At 40.9% G+C, this 13,873-nt stretch overlaps 1 protein-coding gene and 1 long non-coding RNA gene across 4 annotated transcripts; one reads left to right on the forward strand and one right to left on the reverse strand.

Annotated features, from left to right (window-relative positions):
- The first annotated feature begins 31 nt into the window (after window positions 1-31).
- On the forward strand, window positions 32-12,846 carry TNFAIP1 (TNF alpha induced protein 1). Of its 2 annotated transcripts, none has more exons than XM_085240570.1 (7): window positions 32-155; window positions 1,841-2,137; window positions 3,472-3,641; window positions 4,850-4,939; window positions 5,036-5,088; window positions 7,424-7,619; window positions 8,171-12,846. In XM_085240570.1, the coding sequence occupies exons 2-7, from the start codon at window positions 1,921-1,923 to the stop codon at window positions 8,387-8,389; spliced, it is 945 nt and encodes a 314-aa protein (XP_085096696.1). In that variant the 5' UTR covers window positions 32-155; window positions 1,841-1,920; the 3' UTR covers window positions 8,390-12,846. The 2 variants fall into 2 exon arrangements, with proteins under 2 accessions (XP_085096696.1, XP_085096697.1); XM_085240571.1 differs by having other exon boundaries at window positions 133-292.
- LOC104913908 (uncharacterized) lies at window positions 10,309-13,760 on the reverse strand. Of its 2 annotated transcripts, XR_795698.4 has the most exons (3): window positions 13,541-13,760; window positions 13,259-13,436; window positions 10,309-13,085 (listed from the first exon to the last, which is right to left on the reverse strand). It is a non-coding gene; the product is annotated as an uncharacterized LOC104913908 (long non-coding RNA). The 2 variants fall into 2 exon arrangements; XR_014887512.1 differs by having other exon boundaries at window positions 10,309-13,436.
- Window positions 13,761-13,873: the final 113 nt, after the last annotated feature.

The following is a 13,873-nucleotide window of genomic DNA, read 5'->3' on the forward strand; positions in this document are numbered from 1 at the left end:
CGCCCCAGCGGCCAGAGGAAACCCTTCCGGGCTGCAGAGGGCGGGAAGGGGCACTTCCGGGCTGCGGCGGGCGGCAGGAAGCACTTCCGGGGCGCGGCGGGGCGCGCAGGAAGTTAGGTGCTCCGCAGGCCGCGGTGGTGGGGCGGCTGCAGGCGGTGAGCGAGCGCCGGGGCCGGGCGCTGTCGGGGTTGCGGGCGTGGAGCTCCGGGCTCGCGGCCGCGTTTGGGCCCGAGGCACTGCTGTGGCCTGGGACGCGCGCCGCCCGACGGCCCCGCATCACGGCCCGGCGCCGGTACGCGAAGCTGAAGGGCCGGTGCGGGGCGCAGCGCGTGTTCGGGCACGAGCGGTTCTGCTCGGGGCGCTCTCGTTTTCTTCTGGTTGCTTTCTCTGCTTTGTGCGTCTTTTTCCCTTTGTTTTTTCTTTTCTTGCGTTCTCCGCTCGAGCTGTTAGCGCCGCTCCGTTTTGTGGCAGCGCTGAGCAGGGCGCGCTCCCTCAGCGGCTGTGCCGTTGTTGTGCGGCCCTCCGGCTGGAAGGAAAACACGGGAAACGTTTCGTCTTGTGTTAAGGGGGGTAATTAAAGGTTCGGTCGTTGCTTTCTGTAGAAGCCTCCTACGTGAGCTGTTATCACGACCTTAGTGACGGCTTTGTCTCCTGCTTGGTCGTGCTGTGTTGGGTTCTAACGACGTGCCAGAAGTGAGACAACTGGCAGAAACCTTCACTCTAGTGCACGTGTCTAGAGAGACTGCTGTTGAGATTGGAAAACTCCATGCGCGCTCAGAGCTGTGGCTCATTACAGACTCCGGCTGTCCTTGAAAACAGACTTTTATTTTGGAGGAAGGGTTCTTGTGGTCTAAAGCAAGATGAGACATCGAGGACAAACCTGCAGACCTGAGTCATATTTCTGTTTTCACCAGAGAGTTTAGGTGTAGGACAGTGTGCTGTTCCTTCTGATTGACTTATGTGTGTGAGAATATAACCCGTGATTAATAAGAAGTAACTTTGTTACTGGCAACGTATTCCATGGATTCCTCTGTTACCTTTAGCTGCTTTATTTGAGTAATTAACTTCTTATAGAATACCACTGTAATAAGCAATTTTTAATTGCTGTTGCTTGGTTACTGGTGGGGAATTACTCTTCTGGCCAGTACCGTGCTGGCTTTTTAACTGAGACAGATGTTCCAAAGAGTGGATATTTTTTAGACTTACCTGTCCTCAAACAATAGTAGTAAAAACTACATTACGTTTACTATTGATTTTTCTAGGAGTGAGGGGAAAAAATTGAATAAAAGGAGTTTCCAGGAAATAGAATATAATGTTCCAGCACTTCGGTATCAAGTCATTTGAAGAAGTTGTAGCTGCTATAAGAGTATCACGTTAAAACATTTTTTATGTAATCCCCAGATGAAGGAATTGGAAAAAACTCTTCTGTTAGTTTCCTTCCTGCAGGCAAAAAAGTTATGTTCTTTCAGGAAGTTGAAAGGGAGCTGAATTCCATCTAGCACTTAACCTTGGGCTGCAGTGCTGTATGTTGATTGTAGTGTTGGCTGAAGGCTGAATAACAGGAAGTCCAGAAGAGTTCAGCTTGCCTCACTAACAGTAATGCAGTTGTAGTATGACTGTGTGATGCTGAACAGCTTCTGTATTGCTGTGTAAGTTGTTTGAAAATACACCTACGTTTTGTCAGAACGTGTAGATGTGTCCTTAGGAATATACTGAATTTGTCTCTTTATTGTGGGCTTCATGCCTTTGTGAAAATTCTAGGCTCCTGTGTTGATCTTAAACATTTCCATTTCAAGAGCCTGGTGGCTATGACCGTGTCTGCCTTCCCATCTTCTCTTAGTGCCTCGTGACTCATCGCCAACCACGGCGGGATCCATCAAGCCCACGCTCTGCAGGGTCGTCATCTACCTACAGAAAGAGATGTCGGGGGACACGTGTCTAACCACCACCCTTTGCCCAGCTGTGGGACCCAAGCCTAAAACTTGCAGCTTCAAAGTCGGCAGCCTTGGTAACAAGTACGTGCGACTGAATGTTGGGGGCTCCCTGTATTACACTACAGTGCAAGTCCTGACCAGGCACGACACGATGTTGAAGGCCATGTTCAGCGGCAGAATGGAAGTTCTCACAGATAAGGAAGGTAAGTGAGCATCTTTTGTTGTTGAGAATATTGTAAAGTAACTGCTGGGTTATTTTTTGTTTATTTTTAGTATATAATAAAGCTATGCTCAGTGAAAGGCATGGAGAAAGCTGTATTCCAAAAATAACAGGGAATGTTAGGCTGCCAAATCTCATTGGCTCTACCAGTCCTCCCAGCTTTATAAAAATGTGTACTTCTGTTACTAAAATTAACAAGTGGAAGAACTGGTTCTCTTTCCTGCAGTCACAGTTGGAATGCAGATCGTTGATGTTTTTGTGAAGACTGAACAGACAGTATGTGGGCTGTTGTATCTATGGAGTTACGTAGTGGCATTAATCAAAATGTCTTTAGGGAGGGGAGATTCAGTTTTTAGCTTTAAAACTCAATACAGCCTCAATTGCTGAGCTGAATATTTTCAGGTAGGCTGAACCTTGTTGAGTGTCACGTAAGACTAAATCTGTTTGGTCCAGTAGTTCTGTGTAAGAGCCTCTAACAGAATGGAGGACAAGATTTGTCTTCAGGCAGCCTTAGTTGGAGAATCTGGCAGTATTTTCACCCTCTTTCCTATGTCACCTTATATACCCAGGTCCTAAAATAAAATAACTTTTTATTTTTGTCTGCCTTCTACTTCGTGAACAACGATTGGGCACTTTATTAAGCCCTCTGTCAGTGTGTGTCCTTTGCTATTGTTTGCCCACAAGTCAGACATCCTGTTTCCTAGTGAATGTGACTGCAGGGAAGTTTCAGAATTGCAAAAACTGTCTACTGATGTTTCCTGTGCTGTATCCCCTCCTCTGCTCCTTCCTGATCATCCTTGTCCTGTTCCTTCCTCCTCTTTGGAGGCTGGAACAGCATTTTTTTCCTCACTGGGTCTGTCAACTAAATAGATGTAAACTGGTGACTTCCTGCAGTAATTGAAAAGACTTATTACTTTAATTGAAACGTAATACAGAAAGGATGAAGCACAGAAAATAACTTTGGTACAGTGGTACAATGGGTGATCAATAGATACAGTGTAGTCAAGTTCTTGCTGTAGTTTTTTAAATGCCCAGTGATAGGAAGCTTAAGGCTTCTCTTCTGGGGTGCTGGAAAGTAGCGAGAATGCAGACAAGGTGCCAAGGGAGTGGTTCCACTGTTAGTTTCTGTTCTGTAATAAATACCAATTTGTTGAAAGTCAGTGAAGTCTTCCCCTGAATGGAACTGGAAGAACATTGTGTAGTTTCAGGCAACAGTTGGCTTAGTGAACCTCTCTGAGGAGGGTTGGTGGTTTGTTTTGTTTTTGTTTTTTTTTTGCCTCCTAGTGTTGTGATTGAAATGTTGTGATTATTTTTCAGGCTGGATCCTTATAGACCGTTGTGGGAAGCACTTTGGAACCATTTTAAACTATCTCCGAGATGACACAATTGCACTTCCAAAACACAGACAGGAGATCAAGGAGTTGATGGCAGAAGCCAAGTATTATCTCATTCAGGGCTTAGTTGATATGTGCCAAGCAGCTCTGCAGGTAAGAAATGGAAGTACCAAATTAACACAGCCACAATTAGACAGCAGTTAAGATCTTGTCCAGTCCATTTATCACATCCATGGTTGTCCTTGTTCCGTATGCATACCTAACATTCTGCAGAGCTTTGGATAGAGACAACATTTGGTTTATGATCTCCCTGGATATGTTTTCAGACCTATGTGCTGTCACAGCACGGCCTTCCAGACTTCTTGTGCCTGAGCTCTGAAAATCTTTGAAAATATAATAACTTTTTCTAAGTTTGAATTTTAATAGTAAAAAAAAAAACAAAAACAACCTGATATGGTAAGCACTATTTACTTTAAGGACTTTTCTGTAATTTTATTATATACATTGCAAATCTTTAAACCTGAGTTAGCATTATTAATTCACCCAGTTCCTATGGGTTCAAGTTCAGCTGATTTAAATCACCTTGTTTGGAAATCTTTTTAATAAGGCTAGCCCAGATATTTTGTATATGGTTAGTAATATTTCTTGTAGAAAAAAGCTGAATACTTAACAAATACCTCACACACTAGGCTCAATATGCTGCTTATATTCACTGAAAAAAAATGTAAAGGTACACTGACAATTCTCTTCCTGGTTTGGAATTCAAAACACTTATTCTAAAAACAAAATGTTCCAATCCAAGGCTTTCCTATTAGCTTTGAGCTCTCTTTAATTTGCCACGCAAGGAATCTGGATTCACAGACTGTACCACACACTCTTGGTTGCTGCTTTTGTATCGCAAGGGGCTAAAGTCCATTTTGGTGACGTACTGTTCTTGCCAAATGTTCAGTTCATAAAAACTGATATTCTTCTATATTGCAGTCTTTTGATTTGATTAAAACTCATACTATCCTTTTCTTCAAAAAAGGACAGAATAATAAACCCACTTAAAGCAGATATGACTTGAGCTCAGAGTCTTTGCTATAGCTAAGAAGGACGTTCACCTGCATCCCAGTATTTCAATTATCACTGCCTTCTGGGAATAAGAAATCTCTCCGCTGTATTTCTGGGTTGCAGATCAAGGTAATGCTCTGTGGTTGCTATAGCAACACAAAGCTTTTCCATTGCATCACAGGGTTTGGAAACATGGCTGGAGGGTCTGGAAGAGCAAGCGGCAGCAGATGTTAGTTTTAGCATTTATGTCTCTTGAGATTTATTTCCATTTCTTCTCCTTTTTTTTTTTTTTTTTTTTTTCAAAACAGGACAAGAAAGACTTGTATGAACCTGTCTGTAACATCCCTATTATTACATCTCCTAAAGAAGAAGAAAGACTGATAGAATCCTCAATGAAAGTAACTGCTTTTCTCCATTTGTTCAGTGAGAAACTGAATTTTTGCTAAATGTATTCAAAGACAAAGCTTAATTATTTTTTTTCCCCCTTCTGTTAGCCCGTTGTTAAGCTGCTGTATAATAGAAGCAACAACAAATATTCTTACACCAGGTATGTCACCAAGTATTTCCCCTACTGGGAAAGTTTAACTTTGGGGGCGGAGGAAAGTGTGGTACAGCCTAACTTGTATTTTGTTATTTAGCTTACTCAGATCCACATAACAGCACTGTTGTAAAGTTATTTTTGGTTGATGTGAATCCAAAAATAGTTTGTCACCTCCTCCAAACTCCCTGAAGTGCTGTGCTGGAGGTGTGTGCCTGAGAAAGATGAACAGATAAGGGCCGAGAAATAGAAATGATGAGGCTACTGGCTGAAAAAGAATAGAATGCAAACTATTCACAGAGTGCTAGCTTTTTTGGTGCAAAGCCAATGCAGCCATGATTCCTCCCTCCTCAGTTTTTCACTCTGTTTACCCTGACCTACTGAAATTCTAGATGTTCTGTCTCTTCCAGTGACTCTAGATGAATTAATTATTTGGCTACAAAGAAAAGAATCTGTTCTGCTCAAGAACAACCCAGACAGGGCCAGTGCAAGAATTCACTGGCTTTTCATTTAGTTTTATGGTTTAACTACCAGGATGCTATCAGAATGGCTCTGGATTTTCCCAAACCAGTCACTGAAGCGATGTGAGTAATCCTTTATGTTTGGCAGAATTCTCAGTTTTAGCCTTTCAGTCTAACATGCAATCTTGGAAGTTTTTTCTCTAGGCAAACTGTCTGTCTTTTTGTCAGAGAGATGGATTCTAACAATCTTGAAATTCCACGTAGTTGGGAGAAGCTATCTGAGGGAGTATTGAAGAGCAGCCCATTTTTCAGCAAACTGCATTCTGTATCTGCCAGTCATTCTGCATGCCTCCTGGTCTTATCCTTTAGTTTATGGCAGTGATGCTAAAGCAAGTACAGAATAGCATATTAGTCATCGTGGTTCTGCAAATGTAAACATGCTAGCAATGAGAGCAACAGAATCCTGGATATCAGAAGGTGTTGGTATCTCAACTAGCTCTAGGATTCTAATTATTCCTCGCACACAAATCTTCATGCCTTGATCGTGTTTAAATGAGGAATCTTTATTTAAAATTCCATGCTGGCTACTAGCAACCAAAGGCTATCTGCGTCTTTTATTCCTAATCAACATTATGAAAGGAGTTTTCTTAGTTACGTAGTCATTGTTGTCACGTATCGAAAATGGATGAAGACTTCTAAATTCTTTTTGCAGCTCTGCTCTTGATAATGCCTGGGATTTGTTACTGGCTAAGTCCCAAATTGTTTTCATCACACTATATCTTAAGAGCTGAAGATTTTGTTGGGTTGCACATCATGCTTTTTTTATTTAGACCTGAACAGAAGTACATCTCAGATTAAATATTTTATGTAAAGCCTAGTTGGCTGTTCTTAGCAGCAGTGTCTTGATTGACAAGTGTTCACAGCCTTCTGGGACTACTTCCAAAAATTGAGGTACTGCACACAAGTATAATTTCATTCCTCTGGATAGGTTCATGGCAGCAGTGCAAACCTTCAGCTTTTGGGTCCAATGAGTAAGGAATTTTCCTGTTAAAGCTGGAGAAGTTAGCTTTGTTGTTGTGTCAATAATGTGCTCGCTATCTTCCACATATCTGCACACAATTTCCTAGCCAGCTATAAAATGAGATCAAAAGGTGCACAGAGTACAAGCTTTAGATAGAGCAGCATTCAAGCTAATATCAGAAGAGTAATGCTTTTAACTTGTATTTTTTTAATTTCAAATTGGATGTTTATTGGTCATCGTGTTCTTATTTAAATAATATTTTAAACCTTAAGACTAACATTCTGATGGTTCTACTTGATTTTAAAGCTACCATATGATACTTATTTTTTCTCCAGAACATCTGGATCTTGCTTGGAAAATTAATCAAAATCCTAAATTGTTCTGCCTGTCAGTAATACATAATTTACAAAATAATGTATCCACTCTAGAAATTTGTATAAAGTATGGCTAGTTGTACATGCAGAACACCATCATTTTCAGCTAGCCTTTGAAGACACGTTGACTCTTCAGACTTGGCTGTTACTGAGCTAAACAGAACTGCAGTTAGCATATGATTTAATTGTCTTGAGGATAAGTCAGAAATAATTGCAGATAGTTAATGTAATTATTTGGGAAATTATGCTGTCATTATTAATTATGTAACTTAACTTCTGAAGGCTGGTGTGTTTGTTCATAAAAATAAGAGCATCTTATTTGTATCTGAAGTTTGCTATTATCCCCTCTTTCCTTGGCAGCATATGGCAATGAGTCACTACTGACTTGTATTCTGCAGTTATATCAATGCTTAAAACTGTGGTGGAATAGGCATAGAAACTCTGTAGAGATAGCCAGAGAAAAAATAACTTTTTTTTTTTTTTAACAGTAATTCAGATGACAACTTACTGAAGAACATAGAACTGTTTGACAAACTTTCTCTCCGATTCAATGGCAGAGTTCTTTTCATTAAGGATGTCATAGGGGATGAAATCTGCTGCTGGTCTTTCTATGGACAGGGTCGGAAACTTGCTGAAGTCTGTTGTACCTCTATAGTGTATGCCACAGAGAAGAAGCAAACCAAGGTACAGGAGTTTTACCCATTTGTCTATTATAGTTTGTAATAAATCAGTTGAATAATGCATAGTGGAAAGACGTGGATATACCAAAGTGCTTGGGGCAATGTTTCTTGGGGAGATTTTGATACTGGTAGTCATGAATATTGACTGGAATTGATGGTCAGTGACCTCCATGTTACTTGGGTGGTTCACTACTTACAGTGCTGGCACTTGGGAAGACATGGCATGTACTAGGTAGAATTCAAAGAAAGCTGAAGTACTGCAAATGGTAGTTCTGAAAGCGCGGTCTTTTAAGCGTTGATCTGTAAAGTTGATGGAATTTGTGTCCCAAAACCATGTAAATGCCTATAAACTTTAAGTAAGGATTTTAATCTTATTAAACCTACTTAAGTTTGCTATTTGCAGTTACTTAGACTTACCAACTTTGTTTCTGTTGTGCTGATGTAGATATCGTATATAATTTGACTAAATGGTTGTGTGTCTGTTATTTCTGGGCAGATGTTCCAGTCAGGTTACCCTGTTTAGTTGAGGAAAATGACATCTGCTGTTCTTTGTAGGTTGAATTCCCTGAGGCACGTATTTACGAGGAAACTCTAAACGTCTTACTGTATGAAACACCACGAGTTCCTGATAACTCTCTGCTGGAGGCAACCAGCAGGAGCCGAAGCCAGGCCTCTCATAGCGAGGATGATGATGGTTTTGAACTTCGTGACCGCGTGCGCCGAATCCACGTGAAGAGATACAGCACCTACGATGACCGTCAGCTTGGCCACTAGCATGTCGGTCGAGGAGAGAGGGGTTGGTTTCAGGGCTTGTATCGATATTCTTTGACGGAGATCAGGAAGTAGGGAGGGATCAGTTGGACTCTGGACTGATTTCATTTGGCTTCTTGTCTCTCCAGAGAAGCAAAAGGGCATTTATGCACACAAAGCAACACTAAAGGCCAAGGGCTTTAAGGACTAAGATGTTTGTTTTGCACCATGTGCTTTAAACACAGACTGGCCCCTTTTTCATGCAACATGAGAAATGGATTCCAAAACACTGATTGTGACCATTTGTGGTTGCTCTTTTATATCTAATGATGTGTACATATCTTACTTCCTGTGGGAAGTATTGCTTTTCCTGAATGAGACGGAGGGATTTGAAAGTATTTTTTTCAGTTACCTGTCCTTTTAGGGTTTGATGTAATGGAACTTCCAGTTCTTAAATCAAAATACTGAAGAGGGAGTGGAAAGACCTCAAACATGACTACTTCTATGAAACACTACAACTGATAACCCCTGGAGGAGACAGTTAGCTATCCACTAGTAAGATGCACTGCATATGTGGTTTCTTCCACCTATTTTTCCTTTATGCACATACAGCAACTTGTGTTCCAGTGTAGTTGTATGTAAAACTCATTAATTCTAAGGCATGCTTTTCTGAGAAGTCAAATTGTCAAAAAAATCTCCCCCTGTGAAAAATAAGAAATATCTAAAATTTAAATACATACAGAATGACATATCATGGGAGCTGGAAAAAATAGATATGGTGAAGGAGTAAAGTTTATCAAATAAGAAAACTTTAACAATAGACTGTGGTAGGGATCGCATTGTTCAGGACTTTGATAGTGTGATCCTGTTCATCTAAACAATGGCAACCTGTAGAAATATGTGATTTTTTTTTTTTTTTTTTTATTAGTTTCCCCCCTTGGCCCAAAAGTGTTACTTGATGTTAAATTTCTCCAGCAACAGGGGAAAAAAACACAGTGGCTGGAAAAGTGCAAACTACACAGTTTTAATGCTACATAATATTAATGTAGTGAAGAGTGAGTTTAAATTTTGTGTTCTGAATCACTTCTAGAGCATAGAAGTTGAAGAATAATCATAAAAACTTTGTTCTGGCACACAGGAGGCCTTGGACAGAGGAAAGAGATGGTAAGCTGAAATATAAGCTTTATTCTGAGTGCTTGATTGGATGCTAATTTCAGAGGAGTGTTCAGAAGATTGGAGTGCCAGCTGTTTTGCACATTGGGTCTCTAGAAAAACTTTGATGTTTAGTATGAAAAGTTGCTAATTTCTTTTTAACTGTTTGATTGTATGTTTCAAATGTAGGTTGCAGATTCAAATTTTACCACTGTTACAAGAGGTTATTATTTGAAGGTTGCTCACTGACACGTATGGACATGTGTCAGTGGCTTAGCGCGCTCCACCACTGCTTTTATTTCCTTATATTTTATGTGAAGGTGGAAGCCTCAGATTCCATGATGGTTAGTCTTGAACTCCTTTGACCAGTGCCAAAATTACATAGAAGTTTTAAAGCAAATTAATGCAAAAGCCAAATAAATGAAGTAAAGTCATAACTAAAATTAAGAGAGATTATTAAAATAAAAAAGGGGGGGAGGGAACAAAACAGTGATTTCCACTCAATTAGGCTTTTGAAAATGTAACTATTGAGGCTTTGTAAAATGACACTAATGGCTGCAAAATGTGGGAGGTTTATTGCCTAACTGGGCCTCTACATGAAAGGCACTTACTTTCCTCACATTTGGGAAATAAGTTGCCTTAGTAATGAACTTTTCTTTTTATATTGCTTTCTTCTAGTTTTTTCTCAGCTGTTTTTTTTTTATTATTATTTTGTGCCAGGAAAAATACATTTGCTGAGATCAGTTTTCACTAAAACTTTTGTTTTTAATTGTGATAAAGTGTGGTGTGGATTTTCTTTTTCAGTTGATTTTTCTTCACTGATACTATTTAAATTAAATCATGGTGGGTGCTTTGAAGCCACTGGTGGAGACTGTAGTGAAATGGTCTTTTTTGCTTTACTTGATAGCTTCAGTTTAGTCTCGTACTTTTTTGTTTTTCCATTGTGTAACAAATAAGTCTGCCATTTAAAAATTCATGTGTATGGCATTTGTATTTCTTGGCAAATGATTTTTTTTTTTCATGTTACTGTCACAGTGGATGTTAGCAGATTAAGTAAGTGACGTGGGTAGCTTTGCACAACTGTTCAGAGAAGTTATAAGCAGAAAAATGACAAAGTGTGAAAGACAGAGTGTCTGATCAGTCTGCTGGTTCAGATGCTTCGATTGGTCGTTCACATCTATGCTCACAATATTCCTTAAGAGGACTGATTCATGTTGTGGAGTTCTTACTATGCTGTAAGAAGCGGTGGGGGAAAAAAAGCTTCTGCATTGATTCAGCCAGTTTTCTTTTCCTTGTATCCCATAGCAACAATTAGTTTTGTCTATTTAAAAGAGTTTTAAAACCATGGTCTTGGTGTTTGTCCTGATAAGGTTTTCAGGACATGGCTGAGAAGATCCCAGGTGAATAGCTGTGGCTGGATTTCACTAACAGTCCAGTAGTTCCCTCCACTGGTGGACAGATCAGGAATTGGAAAGCATCAGGAAATTCACTGGTAGGCGTGTTCTGGGATGTCTGCACACCACTAAATGATAGTGCTAGTAGAGATTCCCATCCTAGGCACAGCTGCTGTACTCATTTTTCTGACAAAACCTGAATGCCCTGGGTTGTTTCTTACATAATTGCATAATTTACATGACAGCTCAGTAATTGTAAATGTAGACATGGATTCTGCCATCACTTACAGAGTTCAATGGTTAAACTTTTTTTTTTGTGCAAGTGGTACAAACTAATTTATTTTCTCTTAGGAAGAGTCCTGCTTATCTGAAACTGTTCCAGGGTGGAATGTTAACTGATTGTTCTTTCCACCAAAATCATGACAGTACAATCTGACTGCTAAGCTCTGGTAATTTTTAACACTGCGGTTTTGACATAATGTGCACTTTGTAATTCTCATCATAATTTGCTTTCGAGGTAAAGGATATCAGTTTTGACTTACATACATATTCCTACATATTTTTATAACCTGGTATAATGGAAAAAAAGCAGCACTGAAAAGGGTGATGCAGCATTCACTTGTTTGCAGTAAGCTGACCCTTTCTAGAGCAAACAGCTGTGCTTCCTAAGAATCTTTTCTGCTGGCTTTAAGTATCACATTATCATTTCTAATTATATGCATTTGTGTCTGCTAATTAAGAGTAATGGCTTCCTATATAGAATATCAACATTGGATGTATTTACTGATGTGACTGAATTTAAAGTAGCCATTAGGAGGAAGAAGTACCTCCTAGCCTCATTTGTAACTTTACTTTCTTCGCTTCTGAATTTAAGTGAACTTCTGTGCATTCAAACATTATATTAGCAGACTGAAAGAACGAATGGAAAACATTAACTGACATTTATACACAAGCAAAGTAATAAAGTCTTACACGATTCTCTAATGGGGTCCTAATATAATGAAAAACAACCTCAGCTTTTCTGCAGAGAAGGAGCCTCGGTGCCTTGAGTGAATGTCTTATGCTAAACAGTTCTTCAATATTGGTGTTAATTAGGCAGTAATGCCAAAATAGAGAGCTCTGCAGGGCAGCAGCCTCCAACTGCTTGATAAATGCCAAGGCAAAATTAAATGCTTAACCTTCACTTTGACATTTAGTTTTTGGAACAGGAAACATCTATCCTACTGTAACATTCCAGTGACTTCACATCTCTTACAATTTTTGGTTAAAAATTAAAAACAAACAAACAAAAAGACCTGACCCAAGCTTGGAGGGCATTGAAAAGACTGATAGTATGGTATTTCACTGCCTTCAGCCTGAAGCAGGCAATGCTTTTCTTTTCTGTATTTTAAATTTTCAGACATAATTCATTTTTAGAAATGCTGGTGAAGTATAATTTAGATTATAACCTGTGACAATCCTTGCTGTTAAACCTTTGTGGACAGATTTCACATTGTGCATTGTTAGGACGACTGAAATCCTGTTAAGAGATGAGGGAACATGACCTCTGTTTCCAGCTTTGCCACTAATGTGGTGACACAGACTGCAAGTCAATTTTTCTGCATGTGAATTTTTACTCATCTGTAATAAAATGGGGTAAGACTCTCCCCTACTTCAGAGGGATGTTGAAGCTTAGTTTGTTTCATAACAACAGAGCACTTTGGATTTCTACATTTTGTATTTGGAGGATAGTAAATGTGATTGCTGTTTAAACTGATGTTCTGCAATCAAGGTGTTTTCTTATGGCATCAGGCTTAATTTTCTTTTTGTCTAACTTTTAAAGGTCAGGCATGAATAAAATAATGCAGTTAACCGTATTAACTATTGAATAAGGTGTTTTCTCTGTTATCAACAAGATAAATAGAACGCAGGTTTCTAATAAAGCATTATATTTTACATTGCCTTTGATTTTTCTCCAGCATCAGAATTTTTTGCCACACGGGGTTCCCAAGATGCAGAAATAATGGCTCAGGGTCGGTCTGTCTGCTGTATGGCCTTTCACACAAGCCCTGCAGGCTCTTGTTCTGTAGGAGGCCATCAGCATGCTGAGAGTGTGCTGAAGGCAGCTGGTTCTCTCTCTGGGATTTTCCTTTAGTTATAGCACTGCTGAGTTTTGTCTTTGTGACAATAACTTCCTAAAAAGAATCACAGAGGATACTGATCTGACATTTAAGGCAACTTCTGCTACCACAGAAGTAACTCAGCTCCTGTTACGGAAGTCCCGAACCTGTCCAGGCTGCAAGGGAGAAGGAGACAGCTGTGGGGCAGATGGCACCTGCCGTCTGTCTGTCCTGTAGGGCTTCCTTACCTCGTCAGCCACGATTCGTGGTCGATGCAGTGGCGGTCCTTGTTTCCCTTGATTCGCCACTTCTGTAGTGATGTCTGTGCTGTGGGGGTGGACTGAGGAATTAATTGCCAAAAAAACGACATTTCCATATGGTTTTGCAAAGTTCTGTCCTTCCGCCAAGATTTAAACGTGAAATTACCTGAGAAACACGCAGACGGAGCGTGCCGTTTGCTCTTTTACAGACAATAAAGGAGTATAAAGAAATGAGCCCTAGCAAAAGGCAGTTTAAAGCGTGTAACTAACCTGGTGCTCCAGCCCCTTCCCTTCTCCCCAGGTGCGTTGCCTCAGGCTCCGCGAGTACCGCGCGGCCGCGATCCCGGGGCTCCCCGCCGCCGGGTGCCGCTGACCGCCACCGGGGCGGTTTCACGGCGGGCTGCTGAGGGAGCAGCGCGGCCCCGGGGCCCCCAGCACTCCCTCAGCGCTGCGCGCGGCGGCTCCGGCTCGGCCCGCCCGTCTGTCGGCGCAGCCGCCGCGAAGCGGAGCGGTCGCCGCGGGCTCCCCGGCGGCGGCGGCAGGCAGGTGCGGTTCCGCCCCGACTCCCGGCGTCGCCGCCCGCGGGCGGGCCGAACCGCCTGA

This window comes from Meleagris gallopavo, chromosome 21, assembly GCF_905368555.1.
Source record: "Meleagris gallopavo chromosome 21, MGAL_WU_HG_1.1, whole genome shotgun sequence".
Lineage (NCBI taxonomy): Eukaryota > Metazoa > Chordata > Aves > Galliformes > Phasianidae > Meleagris > Meleagris gallopavo.